At 48.1% G+C, this 27,126-nt stretch overlaps 1 protein-coding gene across 6 annotated transcripts in view; it reads right to left on the reverse strand.

Annotated features, from left to right (window-relative positions):
* The window catches only part of LOC138580076 (zinc finger protein 211-like), a 219,404-nt gene that overhangs the window by 141,556 nt on the left and 50,722 nt on the right, over positions 1 to 27,126 (reverse strand). For all 6 annotated transcript variants that reach the window (XM_069650334.1, XM_069650336.1, XM_069650333.1 and 3 more), the window contains exons 3-4: positions 18,544 to 18,654; positions 167 to 280 (exon numbers count right to left, since the gene is read on the reverse strand). In XM_069650334.1, coding sequence (XP_069506435.1) covers positions 167 to 280; positions 18,544 to 18,654 — 225 coding nt within the window. The remainder of the gene's footprint in view (positions 1 to 166; positions 281 to 18,543; positions 18,655 to 27,126) is intronic.

The raw sequence follows: 27,126 nt of genomic DNA on the forward strand, positions 1-27,126 counted from the left end.
ATCCCTCAGGTATAAATGAAACAGTATTTACCATTCCCTTCCTGGTACCTGGATATTATATTATCCATTCCTATTTCATAGAAAGACTGGTAATTAATGAGTGAGGGAACAGAGGGACCTTCAACCTCCCCACCCAAATCTCATACATCCAGCTCTGCTGCCTGACCTGTGATGATACAGTCCTTGCTTTCCTGGTGGTCGTTGTCCTTCACAATCTTGGGATCAGGGTATCCCTCTCCTTTTATTCGGAATGACACTGCACAGCTGGCGTTCCGAGCACCTGCAAGACAAAGACAGAATCTATGATCTACTCGATCACAGTAATAATGAAGAATGTTTGTATACAGCATGCCACAGAAAGAATTACCAAGTTCATACTAGCAGGCGGCACCGCCACTTCCCCCTTCTGCAGGTAACTAGCCTCAGGCTTCTAACCTCAGGGACACCCTCCCAGTCCTCTGTACGGGATCCACCCACATACCACAAGACACCCTACTCACAGAGTCCTCCTGGCAGTCCATAGGTTTTTCGTAGATGGCGAAACTCCTAATAATGTCACTTACAATTGAAGACTGTAGGTTTTGGAACCCAGCATCTCGACAAGCAGAGATGCTACCTATGCTTAGGACATGGAACTTTATAGAAGGCAAAAGAATAAAACAAACTACTCTCTGAATAGCCAGCACCTCCTTGTGTTCCCTTTACGTGTCGGTCTATGGAATCCTTGCCGTCTGCATGGAAGTCTCCTCCTCCCTGCTTCATGGAAGTTAAATACAAAGATAGTGTGGGATAAAGTTCACCAGAAAAGAAAGAAGTGTTCATAAAATGATAAGTCAGGATGGATTTGGCTGGGTCTCCTTTCAACACGTTTGAGGAACGGTAAAAGGCAGGACTCTCGAGCACAGCACACTACTGGGCCTCATCAGCACGAGGTTCACAGTGCAGTTCCACAATATCAAAACCCCTTTAAAGGCTAAGTCTCTTTCCTGCAACACTCTCTTGGCTTAGACGGTTTGCTGATTTAAAGTAACAAACAAACAAAAGTTCTCAGTGTTCTTGCACCTTGGACAATTGCTCTTCGCCCCGATTTCACAATGACAAACAAACAAAAGTTCTTTGCGCGATTGCTCTTCACCCGTGAGATCTCCCTTCTCACAAAAACGGGGCTCCCTCTGTCAGGTTCACTATGGCCTTTCTTCAGCACAGTTCATGTACTCCTAATGGCTCCGTTTTAGCAGAAAGCGGGGTTCCTTCCTTCTCCTAGCTTTCTTTCGGCATCCCTCAATCTACTTCACACTTGCCTTATCCACAGTTCATAATCCTGTCGGAAAGCGGGGTTTCCTTCCCCAAGCTTCTGGCAACAGTTCAGAGACTTGATTGTATAAGGGATTTGAAATGACCCTTAAAGGACCATTCTGACACCTCATGCCACCGCTTACTAGGGCCTTCTGGTTCTTGTACCCCTCTGCACCTGGACCTCAGCTAGACTTTCTTTAAAGTTAAAAAATTCTCTTTGGCTTCTTTATTCTCTTGAGTCAAGGATAGTACCACGGTAGCCAGCTTGCCTCCCACCCTCCGTTATGAACGCGGGAGGCCCCTGTGTACCGTTGAAATCTACTGCTCCGCATGGCAGCTGTTTCTCCTGGTCTTACATTTTCCCGGTCTTACATTTTCCCTTCTGGAGGCTTTGCAGGTCTGAGTTGAAAAGGGCAAGGGTAACTCCCCCCTCGTCGTCCTTCCAGATCTCAGAGCCATTCTTCTCCCTTTGTACTGTCGGTTTGGTGTAGCTGTCTCCTTGTGCGTTGGGCTTTGCTCGAAGTTTGCTTTCGTGCTCTGCCTTTTATCCCTGGGAGGAAGGTAGGTGTGCATGGTTATTGTCAATTGCCTGACTCTGCCTGATCCATGTATTGGGACATGTCAGGTAACCGGCTCTGGTGTTAGTCCGTTGTCTGTTACCGTGTAAGAAAATGTTAGATTTGGAAAGGAGGGGAGGGGGTGGGAAGCCTAGGGGATATGAAAGGGGAAAGGTGTCACAAGAAAGGGGATACTGCATCTCAACTTTCAGTGTCCCACTTCCACTCCCCGAAGACCTTACATCCAGGTGATCCTCCCCCACTGGTCCACCCGCAGGAACTGGATCCAATAGCGATGGCCGTGTCCTGGCCACCTGGATGACAGGTCGCCGGGGACTAGTAAGTGACACCTTCGGGTTTATGAAATTAGCCAGCACCTCCTTCGGTTCTCTCTAAGTGTTGGTCTATTGAGTCCATGCTGTCCATTACTATCAGGAAAGTATTGTGATGGGAAACATACCTTGAATATGGGATTCTGTCAAGTCTGAAATGTGCAGAATGAGGTGGTGGATTTATTAAAAAGTAAAATCAGGGAGACAGCCAGGAGCGTGGACCAGCATGGTCACGTGTTGACGGTGCTCCGTCTTTTCCTGTTCCCCCAGGCGGGCCTACCAGAGTGAGACACTGGAAAGAGGCATCGGCCCTGGTGTGCAGATCCTGAGGCTGCGTGGAGTGGTGTCGAAGTGCCTGGAATGGAGCAGGTGCGATGTCGGCATGGATAGCCTGGCAGCAGTGGCTTTGGTGGAGTTTCAGCCTGCTGCGGGCCATAAGTACTGCCTACCTGTTAGTGAGGGGTGGCCTTGCGTCCCCGACCCTGGTCAAGGTGGGGACAGCGCGGGGGCCCCTTGGTCCACCCTCGCCTTGATGGAGGACCTGCACAGCTACGAAGATGGGCTGTGGCGTGCACAGGTTGCCAGCTGCCAACCAGCGCGAAGACCGGACTTGTCCGTGGCTGCCGGAGGTGAGGGAGGGGCGCATGTGGCCCAGGTGCTCTGACCGAGAAGAGCACGGTAGACGAGTTGGGGCTGGTGTGCCGGAGCTCCCTGTGCATTGACGCAAGGCAGCGGTGTGCTCCAGAGAGCTGATGAATATTCTCGGCCTGTAGTACGGCTGGGTCCTGAGACTGGAAGCTGGGTGTGGCGGGCTCGATTGAGGCTTGGGGGGCCCACCAACACCCTAGGAGCAAATTTGGACCCTAGGGCAGTTTGGATATGTGGAAGCCCGGACCGGGATCCCAGTAGGGAGGGGTCTGAGGTTCATCTGGTAGGTTGGGGGAGGTGGGAGAAAATTAGTGAGTGCTGATGCGCACGGCTTTGGGAGAGGGGCAAGAGAGGAAGCAAAGGATGGCTTTTACATGCTTGGAGGCAGTGGCACAGCAGTGAGAGAGGGACGTGGCGTGCTAGGGGAGGCCCTTGAGATTTGTTGGTCCAATGCTTAAGATCACATTGTGGTGCAACTTCGGAGCCATGGTATCACTGTGGGGTATTGTTCCCTCCTTGGCAGAGGAACAGTGTGGACTGGAACACTGGCAGCCAGGGTCAGAGACAGCATAGGTGCCTTGTAACAATTTCGGAGGCCTGAGGCTATGAGGGGGAAGGGATGGATGGGCCTCCAAGAATGAAAGCAGGGGGAGGCACGCAGGCCCGGTCCACAAAAGAAACTAGCACTTTGGGGCGAGCTGCAGGCCTGCGTTTCTGATCCGAGGGGTCAGGTGGAAGCACTGGAGACTGGAGAAGAACCAACTCAGTGCAGATGTGATGGAAATGAAGTTCATGATGAGGCTGTCTGATCTGGAGTCCAAGAACAAGGACTACCAGTTGATGATGGATGACCTCGAAAATAGGGAGTGAAGGAATAATCGCCAGGACTTTGGCCTCCAGGAGCAGAAGGGAGAATCTGCCAGTGATGTAATGCGAAAGGCCAAGGGGCTGATCAATGTCATCTTTGCCGAAGAAGGGTGAATGGAGGTGGAAATAGAGCAAGCCTGTCGGGGAGGCCTGGTCAGGGGCAAAGGGCCGAGATCGTGCTGGTTTAGTTCTTAAGGTACACTGAGAAGGCCGCAATTTTGGAGAGGGTGAAGCGCCTACGCACTATTCAATATGAAGGGGACTCGGTCCAGGTATACCAGGACCTCTCCAGCTTTACATTGTCCCGTCGCCGGGACTGTCGTCCCCTTTCCTCCTGGCTGTCTGACAGGGGGATCGGTTATAGGTGGACCTTCCCTTTTCACTGGTTTTCAAGATTAAGGAAGTAGACTACTGGGTGACCAAAGGGGCAGAAGTGGAGCAGGTCCTGTTGCACCTTTTAGAAGGAGTGAAGAATGGTGACAAACTGGAGAAGCTGCCTAAGCTGTGGTGCAGGAGAGCTTGGAGGGACTGTCAACGGAGGAGGGTCCCTCGGGATGTAATATCAGGAGATGGAATACTCCCTCCCCAGTGAAGCGACTGTCCAGGGGGTGCTTTTTGGGTGCCTTTTTTGTTTCAACTTGTTGAATGGTTTACGGTGCATGGTTTCTTTTTGTTGCGCAGGCCTCTTTAGGGGGTTTGGGAGGGGGGGTCTTCGTATGGTGGCCTAGCTTCAGATGTGTGTCTTGGGGGTTTGGAGAGGTGCGAGGAGTAGGGGGTGGGGCCTGGGTGGGGTTAAGCAAGGGTTGGGGGCTTTGCACAGGGGGACCGTTTGGGGTTGTTGGTGAGGATGTGTGTGTTAGCTGCCATTCGGGTGCACGGAAACAGTTGATGGAATGGCAGTGTGGTAGACAAATAATAGGGGCGGGGGGGGGGTGAGTCGACTGCCTCTTGATGGGAACTTTGAATATGAAGGGGTTGATCTCCCCAACAAAGCGTTCCTTAGTCGCGTGGGAATTTAAGAAATCAGGTCTGGACGTGATGTTGCAGGAGACAGGGATGTTGGCTAGGGAGGAGCGTAGCATTCCCTCAGGGTTGATTGGTGGTAACTATTGGGCCACCGGACACGTGCGGAGGGGGGGGTGGATTTTGATACACAAACAGCTGAAGTTGGAGAATATCAAGGTTTGGAAGGAGAAAGAGGGAGAGCTATCCTGGTGTCAGGGGCCAAGGGTGGGGCTTGGCTGTCTTTGGCCACGGTGTACTGCCCCAACTCTGGGCAAAAAGCCTTCTTGGAGGACACACTGGTCCAGTTGTTCAAGGAAGAGAGGGGTCCCGTTATTATGGGAGGAGATTTCAATATCTGGGCAGATCCCTCATTGGATAGGACGACTCTGGGGGCGGGGGCAAACAGAGAGGCAGTTGGGGGCGAGTGGAGGGGGTCTGAAGGACTATTTGGAAAGGTTTGGTATGGTGGATGTATGGAGGCAACTACATCCACTGGACCCTGGATTTACTCCCGCCCCAACGTGGTACGTATACGAGAACAGATTATGTTTGTGTGGGAAGGGAAAAGCTGAGTAGGGCAGGAAGTTGTTGTGTAGAGCCCATTAGTTGGACGGACCATGACATGGTATCTATGTAGTTCTCCCTTATGGGATTCAGGGCAGGGACTCCCTGTGGAGATGTAACGATTCCCTCTGGAAGATGTAAAGTTTAGTGAGGATTTCAGGGGGGAACATTGTGAAGTATTTTGATATTAACAATATGGACTTCTGCATGGTGTGGAAGGTGGGTAAGGCGACGTGGCGGGTTGTTGATTCATGAAGGAAGAGGGTGCGGCTTTTGTTGGAAGATCAGGAGACTGATCAACTGGAGGGAACTATACAGTCCTATTTGGAGGGGAGAGAGGGGTTCATACGAGAGGTACGGGAAAAGAGGGAGGAATTGAGGACACTGGAATTGGGGAAAGTCAAGAGGCAACTGAAACTTTTGAGGCAGACGTACTATGAGAAGGGGGATGAGACCAATGGAATTTTGGCAGTGCGGTTGTGGGGGCAGAAGGCTGAGAGATGGGTGGGGGGAATTGAGGGGGCAGATGGACAAGTGGAGGCATCCTCAGAGGAGATAGTGGAGAGTTTCACCAGGTACTACGAGGGGCTGTACGGCTCTGAGGGAGAGCCGGATTGGGAAGGGTTGGAGCTCTCCCTCGGATGAGTGGTGAGGAGGTACTAGCCACAGAGACTTTGGTGTGCCTCAAAGAGGTCCTTTTGATGATTCGGAGGTTGCAGACAGGGAAAGTCCTGGGGGGGTGATGGTTTCACACCAGAGCTTAATAAAGGTTTTGCAGGCAACCTCTCTTACTTGGTTAAGTTGTTTAATCATATTATGGAGACCAACAGGGCTTCAAAATCCTTTTGGTGCTCCTTGATATCAGTAAATCCCCAAGGAAGGCAAAGACCATAGGATGTGTGGTGGGTACCGCCCAAAATCTTTGCTTAATGGAGATGCGAAGATTTTCACACATGTATTGGCCAATAGGCTTGAGAATATGATGCTGCGCTTGGTCCATGCTGATCAAGTGGCGTTTATTAAGGGGAGGCAGGGGGCGCACACTTTGCGGAAGACTCTGCACCTGATGGACATGGCTCGAGGCAAGGGGGTAATCTGACACTTTTGGTCCGCGATGAAGAGAAGGGATTTGGAGAAATATGGGTTTGGAAGTACCATGCTGTGGCGTATCCAGGCATTGTACTCTGGCCTGTCAGCGAGGATGGTGGCTAATGGACGATACTCTAGGGTCTTCACGTTGCAAAGGGGGACCCGGCAGGGGTGTCTGCTGTCACCCCTTGGATTTGCATTGTCAATGGAGCCACTAACGGAGCGGCTTAGGGTCACCTCTCTGGTGGAAGGGATTTGCGCATGGGGGACCGAGTATATGTTGGAGCTTTACGCAGACAATGCATTATTGCATTTGCGTAATCCACATTCCTGGATTCCGATGGCCTTGGTGGTGATAGGCAATTTGGGGCGTTGTCAGGATACAAGGAAGTAGAGCCAAATCAATTCTGTTTCCCTTTGACAATGACGGGACTAGGGATCTGGGGGCGTTGGGAGGGTCTGGGGATGGGGGTACGGTTAGAGATGCTGAGCTATCTTGGGGAGGTGATTACCCTGGGGTTGGAGGGCTTATGTGAGGCTAATTCACCTCCCCCCCCCCGCCCCGCCCATTTGCTGGGACAATTGTTCGAGCGATATGGCTAACTGGGGTAAGATCACTATTCTGTGGATGGGGCATCTTAACGCTTTGAAAATAACTTCCTCCCTAGGCTTTTGTATCTTTTCCAGATGCTTCCGATCTGGAGTTCCAAAGGCTTCACTGAGCGAAGTGAAGGGGCACATATTGCGCTTTTTGTTGCAGGGGAAAAACCTGGGATGTTGGTTTGACACGTTGGTCCTTCCTAAGAACACAGGCGGCGTAAGATTCCCAGAGCTTTGTGGGTACTACAGGGCCGCACAGTTGAGGGTCATCATTACCTACCTGTGGGAGGAACGGGACCGGCAGTGGGTTGCTCTGGAGAATCTTCACCTCAGACCAGCCACAGTCAGGGCATGGTTGTGGGTCCCTAGGGGAAAGATCCCACACAGAATTCGGGACCACCCCACCTTGGGGGTCATTTGGGACCTGTCGCGACCAGGGGTAGGAACGCAGAGGGGTTAACATGTGGCCTTCTCAGATGAGCCACTTGTGGGCACCAGGGATAAGAGAGGAGATTCCGGACTTATCAGGATATCAGGCTTGGTTTGATGGGGGCTAGCTAGGGTGGGACAGCTATGGCGGGGGGTGCATTGATATCAATTCAGGAATTGAAGGAGGTGCTGAATATAGGGAAGTTGTCAGTTTTCTCATATATATATAGTTTAAAGGGGTCCTTATGGCTGAAAAATGGAAGCCACAGTTACAGAGGGAGTTAACGCCGGTTGGGAAATATTGGACTCCCACGTAGATATGAAGAGGTTGATTTCCGCCCGGTATGGCGAGTTGGTCGTTGCTTCAGGGCGTGATATGGATCAGAAGGATTTAGGGAAGACTGTTAATGACAGGTTGTGGCTGTTGATGTGCCAGAAAGAATTTAAAACTTCAGTGTTCTGTCAGTATAAGTTGATTGGTATCAAGCTCCTCAACCAGTAGCAATATGACACTGTCCGCCTTTCTAAAATGTATGCTGGGGTTAGCCTTCTTTGTTGGCATGGGTGTAAAGCCACGTACTGGCACATGTGGCGTACATGCGAGAGAGTGCAGGTGTACTGGATCGAGGTGTTGGGCTGGATAAAGCATGTGGAAGGATTGAATCGCCTCTTGGAGCTTATGTTGGTATTGTTTTGACTGGAGGAAAGGGAGGAGAACTACAAGGCTTTATCTACCATGCCCTGCTTCTTGCTGCTGGCAGCCAGGGCCATTTTGGTGTGTCATTGGAAGCGGGAGAGCCTGTGGCAAATGCTAAATGGGTGTCCAAAGCTAAAGCGTCTATTGAATGGACTGCATAGTTATGCCCAGGAAAATGGACTTGCACTCAATCCAAAAAATTCATAGGAATAAAAAGGTTATCTATCCCCAGTGGGTAATGGGAGGTCAGCCCATGTCAGAGCTGAAGAGTTGGTCTATTTGGGCTATAACGTCTATGCCTCTCCAGCAATCTGCAAAGTGGAGAGGGACGTTCACAATAAAATTAGGCAGTTCATCCCTCAGATGAAAAAAATACTAATGAAATATTGTAGATTCTCGATTATCCCGCTAATCAACTATTATCGAGCAAAAAAGTTTTTCTGGTGGTCTTGTATGGGTTGGAGGCAAAGCCCCTGTTGTGGAACGGTAACTGGCAAAGATGGGAGGGTCTTATCTGGAAAAATGTCCTCAGGCTCCCTATGAGTCTATCCATGCCAAGTCTAAGATTTGAATTAGGCCAACGATCACTAAAAGCACGAGCAGGGTGGAAGCTGATCTCCCTTTTCCGGCTGATTACGACGGCAAAGGAGGGTACACTATATGCAGACATTAAAGCCCACCTCGAAAACAGCAGATCTAAAATGCTAACAAATCTTAGTACTTGGGTTGAGGAAGGGCTATTCAAAGCAGAGATGGACATCCAAACATGGATTCAGAATCCACTGAAGGTAAAAAAATCTTGGGATGAAATGGACTGGATAACCACAAAAGACAATATGCGCACGTTGGCATTTTCAAATACATTTCTGAAAGTCGACAAAAAGCAGGGTCATATGGCAAAAAAGTTTCCTGATTGGAAGATCAGGAAAAATGTCATGAGAGTCTGTTTAAATGTAGTCCATACGGCCGAGGTTCTTGCCAAAAGGAGTCTGGGGGACACCTCCATTATTGTATGCAATGTTTGTAAAAACCCAGAGGAACAATCCCTGAATAATTTGCTTGTGGACTGTAAGGGCACTTGGCCAGTGAGATCTCTGTTTTTTGCCTGCCAGATTTGGGATTGAGTCAGAGAATTTCTTGCTGGAGATGTTTTGGGACAGATTTATATCAGGTCAATCTGAGGCACTCACAATAGCAGTGATACAGGTGCTGGAGAGATGCAACTTGACAATTTAATATCCAAGACTAGTTCTGGGATAAAAGAAGGAGGAATCTAAATGCCCCTTTGCAACCGATTATGTGAGGGGTTTAATGATGCTATTATTGAGATTGAAGCTGGAAAATAACAAACAACTGTATGATCTAAGATAATGGCTTTTCTTTACTTTCTCTTCCTTGTCCCTTTGAGATTAATTGATTAAAAGTCTTCATTTTATGTGTGTTAATTTTTAAACTGGATTATATGTTTTAAAATGGTTCAAGAAGATCATGTTTAGAAACTATTTTATTTAAAATGATATATTTATGTATGCTTTTTGTAAAAGGTTTGTTAAACCAAATTTAAAAAAAAATAGATTTATTGGATGGAAAGACTTACAGCGGTCCTTCATGGGACATTGTTCCAATGAAAATGGCTTGGTTAGGATACCAGACTAAATATATGGGGGGGCTGGGTTTTCGGTGCCTTTGGCGGGTTCTGGGGGTGGCGGGCTGCACCCCCCTGGGAGGATTTATCCGAGATGGTACATCAAGTTGCCTGGTGAGACGAACTGTAGCTAAACAAGTGTTATATTGTGTTTTCATTCTTGTTTTTTTTTCCTTTTCTCTTCACATGCTGGGGGGTGGAGGGCTTTGAGGCTGTTCTAGCCATCGGGTGGGGGGTTGTGATTGAAGGGTATTGTTGAGATTTGTGTTCTACTGCAGCCCCATTTTGGGGCTCTTGGTGTTTTCTTTTTCCCTTCTGTACTTTAAAAAGTATTAAAACTTGAAGTTTAAAAAAAAAAATCATCTTCCACTAAACAGGTCAGATAAATTGTATTCTTGAAGGAAAATTGGTGTAAGTTCTGAAATGCAACCAATATTCACCTCACAAGTCGGAGACAGAAGTACATTTCATAAATGTCAGAAATCGCACAGATTGACTTATCGCTCACCAACTTCTTAAATGCACTCTCTCATATGGCTGTTATATATTTCCTACTGTATAGCTTTATAGGTTCCATTGGTGACTATTGTAGGGGTGAACTGTTAACTTAGTTGGTATGGGCAAAGTATTGGGGGCTCTATAGGTCTGACACTAGCTCTTCGGTTTACACACGACCCACTGGTGACAACCTCTTTCACACTTTTCTTGAGTCTTATGATTTAGTTGTTCTTTGGCCTCCATTTCACATCTTTGACCTGGAATGTCTGTCAGTAGAGAATCATTCATATGTTGCATGTCCGCTACTTGCATATAGCAATCAATCTATGCAGTGAAGTAGAGAATCAGTCCTATCCACTTCTTGCATATAGCAATCGCCCTATGCAGTGAAGTAGAGAATCATTCCTATACGCTTCTTGCATATAGCAATCGACCTATGCAGTGAAGTAGAGAATCATTCCTATACGCTTCTTGCATATAGCAATCGCCCTATGCAGTGAAGTAGAGAATCATTCCTATCCGCTACTTGCATATAGCAATTGACCTATGCAGTGAAGTAGAGAATCATTCATATGTGGCATGTCCGCTACTTGCATATAGCAATCAATCTATGCAGTGAAGTAGAGAATCAGTCCTATCCACTTCTTGCATATAGCAATCGCCCTATGCAGTGAAGTAGAGAATCATTCCTATCCGCTACTTGCATATAGCAATCGCCCTATGCAGTGAAGTAGAGAATCATTCCTATCCGCTACTTGCATATAGCAATTGACCTATGCAGTGAAGTAGAGAATCATTCATATGTGGCATGTCCGCTACTTGCATATAGCAATCAATCTATGCAGTGAAGTAGAGAATCAGTCCTATCCACTTCTTGCATATAGCAATCGCCCTATGCAGTGAAGTAGAGAATCATTCCTATCCGCTACTTGCATATAGCAATCGCCCTATGCAGTGAAGTAGAGAATCATTCCTATCCGCTACTTGCATATAGCAATCGACCTATGCAGTGAAGTAGAGAATCATTCCTATACGCTTCTTGCATATAGCAATCGACCTATGCAGTGAAGTAGAGAATCATTCCTATCCGCTTCTTGCATATAGCAATTGACCTATGCAGTGAAGTAGAGAATCATTCATATGTGGCATGTCCGCTACTTGCATATAGCAATCAATCTATGCAGTGAAGTAGAGAATCATTCCTATACGCTTCTTGCACATAGCAATCGACCTATTCCGTGAAGTACAGAATCAGTCCTATCCGCTTCTTGCATATAGCAATCGCCCTATGCAGTGAAGTAGAGAATCATTCATATGTGGCATGTCCGCTACTTGCATATAGCAATCGCCCTATGCAGTGAAGTAGAGAATCATTCTTATCCGTTACTTGCATATAGCAATTGACCTATGCAGTGAAGAAGAGAATCATTCCTATCCGCTTCTTGCATATAGCAATCGACCTATGCAGTGAAGTAGAGAATCAGTCCTATCCGCTACTTGCATATAGCAATCGCCCTATGCAGCGAAGTAGAGAATCATTCATATGTGGCATGTCCGCTACTTGCATATAGCAATCTCCCTATGCAGTGAAGTAGAGAATCATTCGTATCCCCTTCTTGCATATATCAATCGTCCCAATGCCGTGAGGTAGAGAATCATTCCTATCTGCTTCTTGCATATAGCAATCGACCTATTCCGTGAAGTGGAGAATCAGTCCTATCCGCTTCTTGCATATAGCAATCGCCCTATGCAGTGAAGTAGAGAATCAGTCCTATCCGCTACTTGCATATAGCAATCGACCTATGCAGTGAAGTAGAGAATCATTCCTGTCCGCTACTTGCATATAGCAATCGACCTATGCAGTGAAGTAGAGAATCATTCATATGTGGCATGTCCGCTACTTGCATATAGCAATCACCCTATGCAGTGAAGTAGAGAATCAGTCCTATGCGCTACTTGCATATAGCAATCGACCTATGCAGTGAAGTAGAGAATCATTCCTATCCGCTACTTGCATATAGCAATCGACCTATGCAGTGAAGTAGAGGATCATTCCTATCCGCTACTTGCATATAGCAATCGACCTATGCAGTGAAGTAGAGAATCATTCCTATCCGCTTCTTGCATACAGCAATCGACCTATGCAGTGAAGTAGAAAATCATTCCTATCCGCTTCTTGCATATAGCAATCGACCTATGCAGTGAAGTAGAGAATCATTCCTATCCGCTTCTTGCATATAGCAATTGACCTATGCAGTGAAGTAGAGAATCAGTCCTATCCGCTTCTTGCATATAGCAATCAACCTATTCCGTGAAGTAGAGCATCAGTCCTATCCGCTACTTGCATATAGCAATCGCCCTATGCAGTGAAGTAGAGAATCATTCTTATCCGCTACTTGCATATAGCAATCGATCTATGCCGTGAAGTAGAGAATCATTCCTATCCACTTCTTGCATATAGCAATCGACCTATGCAGTGAAGTAGAGAATCATTCCTATTCGCTACTTGCATATAGCAATCGATCTATGCAGTGAAGTAGAGAATCATTCATATGTGGCATGTCCGCTACTTGCATATAGCTCTCGCCCTATGCAGTGAAGTAGAGAATCATTCCTATCCGCTTCTTGCATATAGTAATCGACCTAAGCAGTGAAGTAGAGAATCATTCCTGTCCGCTTCTTGCATATAGCAATCGACCTATTCAGTGAAGTAGAGAATCATTCGTATCCCCTTCTTGCATATAGCAATCGACCTATTCCGTGAAGTGGAGAATCAGTCCTATCCGCTTCTTGCATATAGCAATCGCCCTATGCAGTGAAGTAGAGAATCAGTCCTATCCGCTACTTGCATATAGCAATCGACCTATGCAGTAAAGTAGAGAATCATTCGTATCCCCTTCTTGCATATATCAATCGCCCTATGCCGTGAGGTAGAGAATCATTCCTATCCGCTACTTGCATATAGCAATCGCCCTATGCAGTCAAGTAGAGAATCATTCCTATCCGCTTCTTGCATATAGCAATTGACCTATGCAGTGAAGTAGAGAATCAGTCCTATCCGATTCTTGCATATAGCAATCGACCTATTCCGTGAAGTAGAGAATCAGTCCTATCCGCTTCTTGCATATAGCAATCGCCCTATGCAGTGAAGTAGAGAATCATTCATATGTGGCATGTCCGCTACTTGCATATAGCAATCGCCCTATGCAGTGAAGTCGAGAATCATTCCTATCCGCTTCTTGCATATAGTAATCGACCTAAGCAGTGAAGTAGAGAATCATTCCTGTCCGCTTCTTGCATATAGCAATCGACCTATTCAGTGAAGTAGAGAATCATTCGTATCCCCTTCTTGCATACATCAATCGCCCTGTGCCGTGAGGTAGAGAATCATTCCTATCCGCTTCTTGCATATAGCAATTGACCTATGCAGTGAAGTAGAGAATCAGTCCTATCCGCTTCTTGCATATAGCAATCGACCTATTCCGTGAAGTACAGAATCAGTCCTATCCGCTTCTTGCATATAGCAATCGCCCTATGCAGTGAAGTAGAGAATCATGCATATGTGGCATGTCCGCTACTTGCATATAGCAATCGCCCTATGCAGTGAAGTAGAGAATAATTTCTATCCGCTACTTGCATATAGTAATCGACCTAAGCAGTGAAGTAGAGAATCATTCGTATCCCCTTCTTGCATATATCAATCGTCCCAATGGCGTGAGGTAGAGAATCAGTCCTATCCGCTACTTGCATATAGCAATCGATCTATGCAGTGAAGTAGAGAATCATTCCTATCCGCTACTTGCATATAGCAATCGACCTATGCAGTGAAGTAGAGAATCATTCCTATCTGCTACTTGCATATAGCAATCGACCTATGCAGTGAAGTAGAGAATCATTCCTATCCGCTACTTGCATATAGCAATCGCCCTATACAGTGAAGTAGAGAATCATTCCTATCCGCTACTTGCATATAGCAATCGACCTACGCCGTGAAGTAGAGAATCATTCCTATCCGCTACTTGCATATAGCAATCGACCTATGCAGTGAAGTAGAGAATCATTCCTATCCGCTACTTGCATATAGCAATCGCCCTATGCAGTGAAGTAGAGAATCATTCCTATCCGCTTCTTGCATATAGCAATTGACCTATGCAGTGAAGTAGAGAATCAGTCCTATCCGATTCTTGCATATAGCAATCGACCTATTCCGTGAAGTAGAGAATCAGTCCTATCCGCTTCTTGCATATAGCAATCGCCCTATGCAGTGAAGTAGAGAATCATTCATATGTGGCATTTCCGCTACTTGCATATAGCAATCGCCCTATGCAGTGAAGTAGAGAATCATTCCTGTCCGCTTCTTGCATATAGCAATCGACCTATTCAGTGAAGTAGAGAATCATTCGTATCCCCTTCTTGCATATATCAATCGCCCTGTGCCGTGAGGTAGAGAATAATTCCTATCCGCTACTTGCATATAGCAATCGATCTATGCAGTGAAGTAGAGAATCTTTCATATCCCCTTCTTGCATATATCAATCGCCCTATGCCGTGAGGTAGAGAATCATTCCTATCCGCTACTTGCATATAGCAATTGACCTAAGCAGTGAAGTAGAGAATCATTCCTGTCCGCTTCTTGCATATAGCAATCGATCTATGCAGTGAAGTAGAGAATCTTTCATATCCCCTTCTTGCATATATCAATCGCCATATGCCGTGAGGTAGAGAATCATTCCTATCCGCTACTTGCATATAGCAATTGACCTAAGCAGTGAAGTAGAGAATCATTCCTGTCCGCTTCTTGCATATAGCAATCAACCTATTCAGTGAAGTAGAGAATCATTCGTATCCCCTTCTTGCATATATCAATCGCCCTGTGCCGTGAGGTAGAGAATAATTCCTATCCGCTACTTGCATATAGCAATCGATCTATGCAGTGAAGTAGAGAATCTTTCATATCCCCTTCTTGCATATATCAATCGCCCTATGCCGTGAGGTAGAGAATCATTCCTATCCGCTACTTGCATATAGCAATTGACCTAAGCAGTGAAGTAGAGAATCATTCCTATCCACTTCTTGCATATAGCAATCGACCTATGCAGTGAAGTAGAGAATCATTCCTATCCGCTACTTGCATATAGCAATTGACCTATGCAGTGAAGTAGAGAATCATTCCTATCCGCTTCTTGCATATAGCAATTGACCTATGCAGTGAAGTAGAGAATCAGTCCTATCCGCTTCTTGCATATAGGAATCGACCTATTCCGTGAAGTACAGAATCAGTCCTATCCGCTTCTTGCATATAGCAATCGCCCTATGCAGTGAAGTAGAGAATCATTCATATGTGGCATGTCCGCTACTTGCATATAGCAATCGCCCTATGCAGTGAAGTAGAGAATCATTTCTATCCGCTTCTTGCATATAGTAATCGACCTAAGCAGTGAAGTAGAGAATCATTCCTGTCCGCTTCTTGCATATAGCAATCGACCTATTCAGTGAAGTAGAGAATCATTCGTATCCCCTTCTTGCATATATCAATCGCCCTATGCCGTGAGGTAGAGAATCATTCCTATCCGCTACTTGCATATAGCAATTGACCTATGCAGTGAAGTAGAGAATCATTCCTATCCGCTTCTTGCATATAGCAATCGAACTACGCCGTGAAGTAGAGAATCATTCCTATTCGCTACTTGCATATAGCAATCGATCTATGCAGTGAAGTAGAGAATCATTCATATCCCCTTCTTGCATATATCAATTGCCCTATGCCCTGAGGTAGAGAATAATTCCTATCCGCTACTTGCATATAGCAATCGATCTATGCAGTGAAGTACAGAATCTTTCATATCCCCTTCTTGCATATATCAATCGCCCTATGCCGTGAGGTAGAGAATCATTCCTATCCGCTACTTGCATATAGCAATTGACCTAAGCAGTGAAGTAGAGAATCATTCCTATTCACTTCTTGCATACAGCAATCGACCTATGCAGTGAAGTAGAAAATCATTCCTATCCGCTACTTGCATATAGCAATTGACCTATGCAGTCAAGTAGAGAATCATTCCTATCCGCTTCTTGCATATAGCAATCGACCTATGCAGTGAAGTAGAGAATCATTCCTATCCGCTACTTGCATATAGCAATCGACCTATGCAGTGAAGTAGAGAATCAGTCCTATCCGCTTCTTGCACATAGCAATCGACCTATTCCGTGAAGTACAGAATCAGTCCTATCCGCTTCTTGCATATAGCAATCGCCCTATGCAGTTAAGTAGAGAATCATTCATATGTGGCATGTCCGCTACTTGCATATAGCAATCGCCCTATGCAGTGAAGTAGAGAATCATTTCTATCCGCTACTGGCATATAGTAATCGACCTAAGCAGTGAAGTAGAGAATCATTCCTGTCCGTTTCTTGCATATAGCAATCGACCCAATGCCGTGAGGTAGAGAATCAGTCCTATCCGCTACTTGCATATAGCAATCGATCTATGCAGCTACTTGCATATAGCAATCGACCAATGCAGTTAAGTAGAGAATCATTCCTATCCGCTACTTGCATGTAGCAATCGCCCTATGCAGTGAAGTAGAGAATCATTCCTATCCGCTACTTGTATATAGCAATCGCCCTATGCAGTGAAGTAGAGAATCATTCCTATCCGCTTCTTGCATATAGCAATTGACCTATGCAGTCAAGTAGAGAATCATTCCTATCCGCTTCTTGCATATAGCAATTGACCTATGCAGTGAAGTAGAGAATCATTCCTATCCGCTTCTTGCATATAGTAATCGACCTAAGTAGTGAAGTAGAGAATCATTCCTGTCCGCTTCTTGCATATAGCAATCAACCTATTCAGTGAAGTAGAGAATCATTCGTATCCCCGTCTTGCATATATCAATCGCCCTATGCCGTGAGGTAGAGAATCATTCCTATCCGCTACTTGCATATAGCAATCGATCTATGCAGTGAAGTAGAGAATCTTTCATATCCCCTTCTTGCATATATCAATCGCCCTATGCCGTGAGGTAGAGAATCATTCCTATCCGCTACTTGCATATAGCAATTGACCTATGCAGTGAAGTAGAGAATCATTCCTATTTGCTACTTGCATATAGCAATCGATCTATGCAGTGAAGTAGAGAATCAGTCCTATCCGCTACTTGCATATAGCAATCGACCTATGCAGTGAAGTAGAGAATCATTCCTATCCGCTACTTGCATATAGCAATCGACCTATGCAGTGAAGTAGAGAATCAGTCCTATCCGCTACTTCATATAGCAATTGACCTATGCAGTGAAGTAGAGATTCATTCATATGTGGCATGTCCGCTACTTGCATATAGCAATCGCCCTATGCAGTGAAGTAGAGAATCATTCCTGTCCGCTTCTTGCATACAGCAATTGACCTATGCAGTGAAGTAGAGAATCATTCGTATCCCCTTCTTGCATATATCAATCGCCCTATGCCGTGAGGTAGAGAATCAGTCCTATCCGCTACTTGCATATAGCAATTGACCTATGCAGTGAAGTAGAGAATCATTCCTATCCGCTTCTTGCATATAGCAATCGACCTACGCCGTGAAGTAGAGAATCATTCCAATCCGCTTCTTGCATATAGCAATCGACCTACGCCGTGAAGTAGAGAATCATTCCTATCCGCTTCTTGCATATAGCAATGGACCTATGCAGTGTAGTAGTTGAATTATACCACTTCATCATCTCCATTTGGAATTGGGAAAGCTCGAATACCTCTCAGTGTGATCTTGAGAACTTCTCATATTTGGGAATGCCTGGCTTTCAACATATGCTGGGATTCGACAGCCATTGTGTACCTCACCTTCCCTCCATCTGTTATCCACAAACAGTCATCTTCCCACACAGCCTAGTCCTAAATAGTCACTCTCCCTTCAGGTTTGGCAGTCCCACAACTATTATTCAGGAGCTTGACCTGCAGCATATGTTAACAGCATGCCCGGGCAAGTAAGCCACCACACCTTTCAGGATTGCCCAAGTACATCTCGGGCCCCCGATGCATCCAAATATCACAGGTGTACTTGTACACATTCCATTTACTCCCATACACTTTAGAACAGACCATATTTTCTACACCATACATTCTATGGTCCACCTAACAGGACTGACATGCACCCATGCGTCATCACTCCCTCCTTACGGTCTGTGGCCCCCATTGTCCTCTTTCCCACTTTTCTGACTATTGAGGCTAGAGTTGGAAATGCAATCATTTGTGCAGATGATGTTGGTAAAGAACATGGAGCACGTCTGCGTTTGCAATCAAGCAGATCCCTTTCTAGCACTCACCTGTGGAATGGTGGCTCGTGAGTCTCGCCTCTGACTCATGTTTACCTGCAGCGCGTTCTTCATCCTTCTGTTTAGCTGTCAATGAGAATACAGTCCTGGCAACGAGAGGACCTATTGTAGAAATCAAACAGGTTTAAATCAAGATTTTAAAGTGATGGGTATAATGTCTAAACACAATGACTTGTAGAACTACTTTCAGATCCAGGTAACACATCTCTAATTATATCCCTGGTGTACCTTCTTTTTCTTTTTATATTTCCATATCTGTATTTTCAAATATCCATTTGCAAGAAATTATGCTTGCACGCATCAGAACCTAGCAAAAGATATCCCTTTGTACAATGTCTAATCGTGTGCTCCTGGTTCTAACCCCAACACCAACCCTCCACTTCTTACCTGGCCCTCTCTACGCCCTTCGCCCTGATGCTCTATCTGGTCACTGCTTTGCAGAATAACGATCAACATGCCCTCTAAAAACATCTAATGCATGATGACAGGTGGTATGGAGGGCTCGAAATTGGGACTGGATAAGCAGGAGCTACAAGTAGCTCTTGGGTAACCAGCAGTTACGGGTCACCAGGAGCTACCACTGGGGAATAAGGAGCTAGTGCTCAGCGCTACGCAAATCTAACTTCCACATAAAATACAAACATATAATTTTATCAATTATTTATGACTGCTTATGCTTTAAATGTCATATAGATGTGTTCTAATGTTTATTCATAGATTGTCCGAAACGCACAGAATTAAATTCACATAGGGCCTCATTACGAGTCACCCAGTCTGGAAATAATGGTGGCGGTAAACCCACCGCCATCGTTGTTTCCGGACCGGGTGATCTTGAGTTCTGCAGGCGGGAGGTGTCATTCCCGCCAGGTCTGACGAGATGGTGCCGGTGTTTCCACTTCCCAATTCCCACCGAGTCCTATGGGACTCAATGGGAATCGGGATTTACTGAATTCCGCCTGCAGAATTCCCGGGTCACCGGGGTTGTAATGCCCCGGTTAGTCCGGGAATCACAGAGGCGGAATGGTAATACGAGTCCTGCAGTAACGTGCCGGAATTTCAGGCACGGTTACCGCCGGACTCGTAATGAGGCCCATGGTTATGTTAATTCGGCACCAGTTAACCTGGGGAGCCAAAAGTAGCTCCTGGTAGCTGTTGGTTTCAGGCTAACCAGGCTCTTCTATGCTATAAGCAGGAGCTAAATAGCCCCCAGCTCCCCTCCATTTCGAACCCTAAAATGTTTGAGGCTATCTATGACATGTAGTCATAAACAAAAGATCTGGAAGGTGGGAGTAGAACTAGAATTCCTTAGTCTATTCCCCACTGGAAGACTCCTAGGACTCCCGGGAATAAGAGGGAGCTGATAATATCCCAAAGAGACATCTTTCCACAGGAACTCACCACTCTAGTGGAGGAATCGAAGAAGAGTCCGATAGAACTGGGGGTGTACCCAATAGTAGATTTAGTATAAACCAAATAGCTCTTTCCCACCTATGGCAGAAAGCATAAACTGTCATTGCTTATGTATTACCTGAAACCTATGTAGTGTCCACCAATTCCTAGCACTGTGGTGGGGGCCATCACTGGTAAAGCAGGCTTTCCAATGCTGAGCAGACTATTGTTTTTCAAATGTGCATCTTTCAGTTCCATGTATAAAAATAATTCCAAACTCAAAAATACTGCTTAAACTTGCATTCACTAGTTTTCTTTGAAATGCGTTTTCTTTTCTTTTGACACTAGTCCCACTACCACACAAATACCCTGTCCTTTGTGTGCCCCTTTCCTCCTTTTATCACAGGTTAACTGGGTGCATTTTTCTACAAGATATGTGGCTGGTTGAGTCCTGAAGCTTGTGCAGGTAGTGACTCTGCGCAAGGCTTAACATAAATACATAATACCGCGTGAAAGCCTCTGTGCAGCTGTGCTGCTCCCTCGTGAAATCCAGTTTCTTGGCGTTACTTGGGCCCTACCACAATGCTGTTAAGGCAGATGCAGACTGAGTGCAAGAGAATGCAAGCCTTGGCTCCGGCCATTAAGTGAGACAGGAAATCCTGAGGTGGGCCCACAGCACTTTGTTATGTCTTACCTATCCTGGTTCATTAGCTGTTTCCTAAGTATATGTGAGCCTGTGCCTGGAATGCTTGTATTATAGTGTTCCATATAGAATGTTTTGGTGTGAGTGCCAAGGTTCTCCCTGTTCAGTTGGAAAATGAGCTGAACAGAGGGGGGACCGGTGGATGCTTCCCTCCCTTATGTACTTATCCTGCCTGTAACTTATTACCTGTGACTTATGTACCACAAACCCACTAAAGTCTCTTAACCCAACTTGGTCTCCTGGCTCATCATTGCAACCCCTCAACTTGCGTTGTAACACACTTCAAATGGAGCCTTCATTGTGATGCGTCACCTGGCAGAGAGGTGTTGCACACTGCCTCACACCCCGGGGCTTGGCGCTCCCTCAGTCATTTGCACGGGTTAGATGGAGCGCCTTTGGCATTTAACCTCCTTCAGACCATGCTAATGGTGGTAGGCAAAGGGCCTCCACAGCTATAAACACAGGGGTGAACTGGTGCGGGACTGGCCCCCTACTGCGGGTTACACACTGGGTTACACACCGATGCCCTGCAGAAAGGATCCAAGTGACCCGGGAAGGGATGATATCAAGGGCAGAGGCAGAGAGAACACACTGCAGTTTTAGTAATTGTTCCTCCTGCACTGTAGCTGCAAAGGCTGGATTCCTCCCAGAGAAGCAGAGAAACCGTACGGGGCGCTTATCATTTAATGATAATGACCGCTCATCCTATTCCACAAAGACTGCCCTGCTGGATTTTCTTCTCGAGATTTCTTGAGGTTCAATAAAATGCAATTACAGGTTATAATTGTGATCTTTTTAATCTTCACTTCAAAAAGTGCACAGTTAGCAATTTTGCCGGGCACGTGGAGGGCGCGTGCAACCTTCGCCATATGTAGGTGCTCGCTCTGGGTTCCCTTAGTGAGGGGCATATGTCATTGGAAGCACTGTGCCCTGACAAAATCGTCAGCTTTGCAGTTTACATTCTCATGAATGTGGGGCTTCCATTGGATGCAAAGCTTCTCTGTTTGTGCTGCTATTAACAATGTAATGACAGGGGGCGTGGCTAAATGGCCGCGTAGGACGATGCGTCTGTGAAGAGCTCCCGTGATCCGACATTGATCTTTACAGAAATTGAAGTTTCTAGCGGACATTGTACGCCGACAACACAGCCATATGTGCATGAATATCTGAGGCACGTTCCCAGTGCTGGAGGGGCCTGATTAGATGACGGTGCGGGAAGCTTCGGCCGAAAAAGAGCGGGGTGCCCAAAGCTTGGATGCGGGCAAGATGGCAGATCAAAACAAAGTGTCAAACTGACCAGAACGCCGTACCAGGAGCGCTCGCTGGAGCAGCGGGCTAATGCCCGGCACTGTAGCATGCTACGAATGATGCCTAGCCTGGATGCTTGCTAGCGGACCCAGCCAGTGGGCAGGCCGGCAGGGCTGAGACGCAGACTCCGTTGTCCTCAGCGGATGCGGCAGGGGCAAGGGTCCCCGTACCAAGCTGCTGCGGGCGCTTCTGGGTGCGGGCGAGGTGAGCAGACCGGCTGGCGTTGTGCGCCTGGGGTCCTGCTGTCGAATCGAGATCCCCAGGAGAGGGGCGACCCCCGCGGGGCCCGGGCCTGAGGGGACAGGAAAGAGGATAGGGCGCTGGTCTACACTGAAACTCAGCAGCTTGTGGGAAGCACCGGAGCATCCCTTGCGCGGCTGCAGCGGGCTCTACAGTGAGCGGAGCGCACGGGGGCCAGGACTGGCCTCGCCCGGCCCGACACTCCCGGAAACGGGCCAGCAACTGCTAGAGGACCTGGAGAGGGGTCCCCCACGAGATGCTGCAGACGGCGGAAGCGCCCAGCAGGAGGCGCCTGACCCTGTGCGCGCACCCGAACTTGGACATTGGGGTGTGTTAAGATCCCCAGCGGGACACGACTTATTGACAGGGCGGCGCAGACACAGGCAGGAGAGAGGAAGCCTGAGAGCCTGGACCAGGTGGCGAGCGTGGAGCGCCCTGAGGCCGGCGAAGCTGCAAGCAAGGTACCGGGCAGCACCGGAGCACACTACTTGGACAGGCATGCGAGACGTGGCCACTTGTGGCCAGAGCCCCCATATAAGTAGGCACGTAAATTAAGCAGATCTACGGGCCATCATGACACGGTCCCAATGTGGAGGATTTTGGGGCACCTGAAAGACTCACAAGAAGGCAGTACACGGGCCAGGTGGACCGCATTGGCACTGGAGGACAGGTCAGGGCAGGAGCCTGGGCCTTGTGAAGGAAGGTGCAAGTACAGGTGTGCGTGGGAGGACACAGTCCACTCTGGTAGTGAGATAAATTACCGGGATACCCAGGATACGGTCAGGCCTGGCCCTGACACTTTGGGGAACTTATTACGCCTGAAAAGAGGACTGCACGCTGTGGGTTTGGCCCGCTTGCCCCCCACGCACCAAGATGTCTAATAGACCCCTCAGACAAAGGGTCAAGCAGCCCACACTAGATGACTTTGCCAGGACGCCATCAAGCACAGAAGGGGCCAGGAAGACAGAAAAGATCTCCAACGAGGGCCCCGGCCCCATGGGCAACCAGGAGGTACAAGAGGCAATCGCAGACCTGAAGGTGGCCTTGGAGACCAAATTGGGCCTAGCAATAGACGAACTGAAAGCCGCACTTGAGCTCAAGGTAGGAGCAGTGCAGGAGGACATGAACCTTCTCCGGCAAGATGTAAGGTCACTGGCTGAGAGCACGGGGGCCCTAGAAAAAGAGGGGGCCCTAGAAAAAGAGGTGGCCCCGAACACGGCGGCCTGCGCGGCTCACTCAGAACTTCACGCCCTAGCGCAACGTGTGGGCAACCTAGAGAACAGGGCAGAGGAGGCGGAGGGACGCGCCAGAAGAAACAACATTTGCACTGTCGGATTGCCGGAAGGGGCTGAAGGAACTAACCCCACCGAATTCATCGAATCCATGCTATTGCAGGAGATACCTGGGGGGGGGATCTCTATCCGAGGGGATCGCCATAGAGAGGGCGCACAGGGCCCTGATGAGGAAGCCGCCGCTGGGGAATCCCCCAGGCCGGTGATCACTAAGATTTTAAATTACAGAGACCGGGAAAAAATCCTTGAGCACTTTCGGAAGGGAGGCACGATACAGAGGGGGGGCTGCGCTCATAACGGCATACCCGGATTATAGCTTGCAGGTACAGCATAGCCGTATGAACTTTGGGTCGGTGAAAAGGAGATTGCGGGAAGCCGGCCACAAGTACATGCTGCTCTATCCATCTAAATTGAAGGTATTCCACAAGGGAAGAACCTTGTTTTTTCACACTCCTGAGGACGCCATGGGATGGCTGCACACGCAGAGCTGCCCCCAGGAATTGGAGATCCAGGAAAACGATTGTGAAGATAAGTAGCATGTGTTTGGAGCTTCCTGGGCGCTATAGCAAATGACATTGGGACTTGAATATAGCATTGCATATAACTGGCGCGTGTACATGGCTGGAGCCACAGTTATAAATATGATCCGGGGACGCTGGAAACTTCTAATATCAATAGGGGAGCTACACGGAACCTGACCTCATAACCCCCACCGAGTAGCTTAGTTAGGTCACTAGTAGTCCGGTGACACCCTACTGGGCTCTGGGCCTGGGATTCTAGGGCAGAGCCAAACGTGGGGGGCCTTAGATCCAGGGTTGGAGCTGGGCATTTGTTGGCGCTGGGGCCGGGGCAGGAGGGTGAGGGGGGGGGGGCTTTTGGGGGTGTGCAGTGGTTTGAAGTTGGGGAATTGGGAAGTGGGGGGGCGCTGGATGGGAGGGACGGGGTAACGAGCCAAAACGTGTATCTTCATAGGCGGGCTAATAGGTGGAGGAGGAAGGTGGGACACTGCAGTTATGGCGTCAGGGTGCCTTAGAGTGGTCACCTGGAACGTCAGGGGCCTAAACAGCTATTTGAAACGAAACAGGGTGATGATGTATCTGAAAAGGATGAGGATTGATATAGCGTTGTTACAGGAGACCCACCTCACTAGGGAGAAACTAGAGGTGGTCAAGAAGAAATGGAAGGGGTGCATGGGCGAGTCACGTACTCAGCATACGCTAGAGGGGTTATCACTTGGGTGGCACCGCATGTACCATTTCAGCTGCTCCAGGCTGTGGCGGACCCGGACGGCAGACTGCTTGTTATTAAAGGGATGCTAGAGAACCGGGAAGTGTGCATTGTGAACCTGTACGCCCCTAACCAGGATACTGCGGCCTACTATAGGACGCTGTATAGCAAAATTAGTCCCCTGCTGGGTGGCGGGATCCTATGGGGCGGAGACTTCAACTGTGTACTTAACCCTAGGGTGGACAGATCGGATGGCAAAATAGATAAACACACCCCAGCAGCGCGGGTGCTACAGGCCTTCCTGAGAGACTGACTTAACTGACGTCTACAGGGTGCAGCAGCCTCCAGACAGGCAATACTCGCACTATACAACACCGCATGACCTTCACACGAGGTTGGACTACGTGTTCACCTCCACGGGGCTGGCAGAAGAGATTGAAGGTGCGGAATACAAAGCCAGGGTGCTCTCAGACCACTCCCTCCTGGTCCTGGAGTGGCCACACCAGCCCCCAAAGGCGCAGATCCCCACCTGGAGACTCAGGGCCGAGGCCCTGCAGGACCCAGGAATCCGGGAGGACTTAAGAGAGGCTATCACCGAATATTTTGAGATCAATACTGGCAGCGTTAGCTCCATGGGAACCGTGTGGGAGGCGTTTAAGGTGGTCATGCGGGGGGTCTCCATATCGAAATCCAGGGGACTCCAGGGGGGGTTTAGAGCAGGAGTTGAGGGGAATTGAAGAAGAGCTGGAGGAGATGGCACGCAGAGGGGGCACCTCTAATGAGGACAGAGATAAGATGAGGCAGCTACAACAAGCTAGCGGGGAATGCTGGGACAGGCTATGCAATATAAGCTACAAGAAATACGTGGAAAGACAGCATGCGGGAGGAGATAAGCCGGTCAGGCTGCTGGCCTGGCTATACAAGAGCGAGAAGCCGCGATCGGTGATCAGGGAAATTGAAGGGGATGGAGGGCAGACCTGGAATACCCAGGAGGAGGTGAACATAGAGTTCTTGAAATATTACAAACACCTCTACGAGGACCCAGGTGGCCCGAGAGACCATGCAATCAAGGAGACACTGGAGGACATAGACCTCCCCACCCTAGATGATGCAGAACGTGCCGACCTAGACGCCCCTCTTACAATAGAAGAACTCAAGCTGGTAGTCCATCATTTTCCCACCTGTAAAGCACCTGGGTCGGCAGGGCTGCCAAGCAAATTCTATAAAGCTTACAAACAGGAGCTGCTCCCCCGCTGCTGGCCATGCTGAATGAGTCGTACGAGCAAGGCAGACTACCAGAGTTCCTGCGGGAGGCGGTGATCATTCCGCTTTTGAAGCCGGGCAAGCCCAGCACGAACTGTGGGTCGTACAGACCCCTTTCAATGCTTAACCAGGACAGTAAAATCCTTATTGCTGTGCTAGCGAACAGGCTAAAGGCCGTTATTGGTAAACTGATACACACAGACCAAACGGGCTACGTCCTGGGCAGGAACATAACTGATAACCTCAGGCGGTTGCACCAATTAATTGACCAAACAAAAGAAGACCCAGGGGAAATAGCTATAGCCTCATTAGACGTGGTTAAGACCTTCGACTCAGTTATAAGGCCCTGGCTTACCGCAGCGTTAGAGGGCTATGGGATGGGCCCGGGGTACCGCAGGTGGGGAAAAATGTTATACAGCTCCCCGATTGCTAGAGTCAAAACGGGGGCTATCATTTCGGATAAATGGCAGCTAAGTAGGGGGACCAGACAGGGTTGCCCGTGGTCACCCATGTTATACATACTGGCGCTGGAGCCACTGGCCATTTGCCTGAGACAACAATATGAGGAGATAGGCATCCGTACTGCGGGGGGCATGCATCTTGTTTCTTTATATGCTGATGATATATTGTTGTATCTGCGCTACCCGGAGGAGAACATGCAGTATATACTGGATGTGATGGAGCGATTCGCTGCCCTCTCCGGCATAGCGGTGAACCCCAAAAAGTCCAGTGTTCCTCCTGGGGAGGTACAGGCATGTCCGGCCCGAGAGCTTGCCAACGCTGTCAATACCCTGGTGCACTAAGTCGTTCCGATATCTCGGAATAGACATATCATACAGCAGGAGAAGAACATGCACATAACACGGTAAAGCCAGTGGCAGGAATCAAAAATAGCATGGGATTTTGGTCCAGGCTACCCCTGGCTCTGGTGGGGAGGCCTGCTCTGCTCAAAGTGGTAGTCTTGCCTAGATTGCTGCACTTTTTTGTTAACATCCCGCACGTAATCCCGAGGCGCTTTTTGCCAGTCTCCACGGCTTGTGCCGGGGCTTCATTTGGAACAACTCCAGGAACAGGGTGGCCATCTGGAAATTGCAAAACTCGAGTGACGGGGGGGGGGGGGGTTTTCTTGCCGAACTTTGAACTGTATTACCT

This window comes from Ambystoma mexicanum, chromosome 3p (assembly GCF_040938575.1).
Source record: "Ambystoma mexicanum isolate Mex_15411 chromosome 3p, UKY_AmexF1_1, whole genome shotgun sequence".
In the NCBI taxonomy this organism is placed as follows: domain Eukaryota; kingdom Metazoa; phylum Chordata; class Amphibia; order Caudata; family Ambystomatidae; genus Ambystoma; species Ambystoma mexicanum.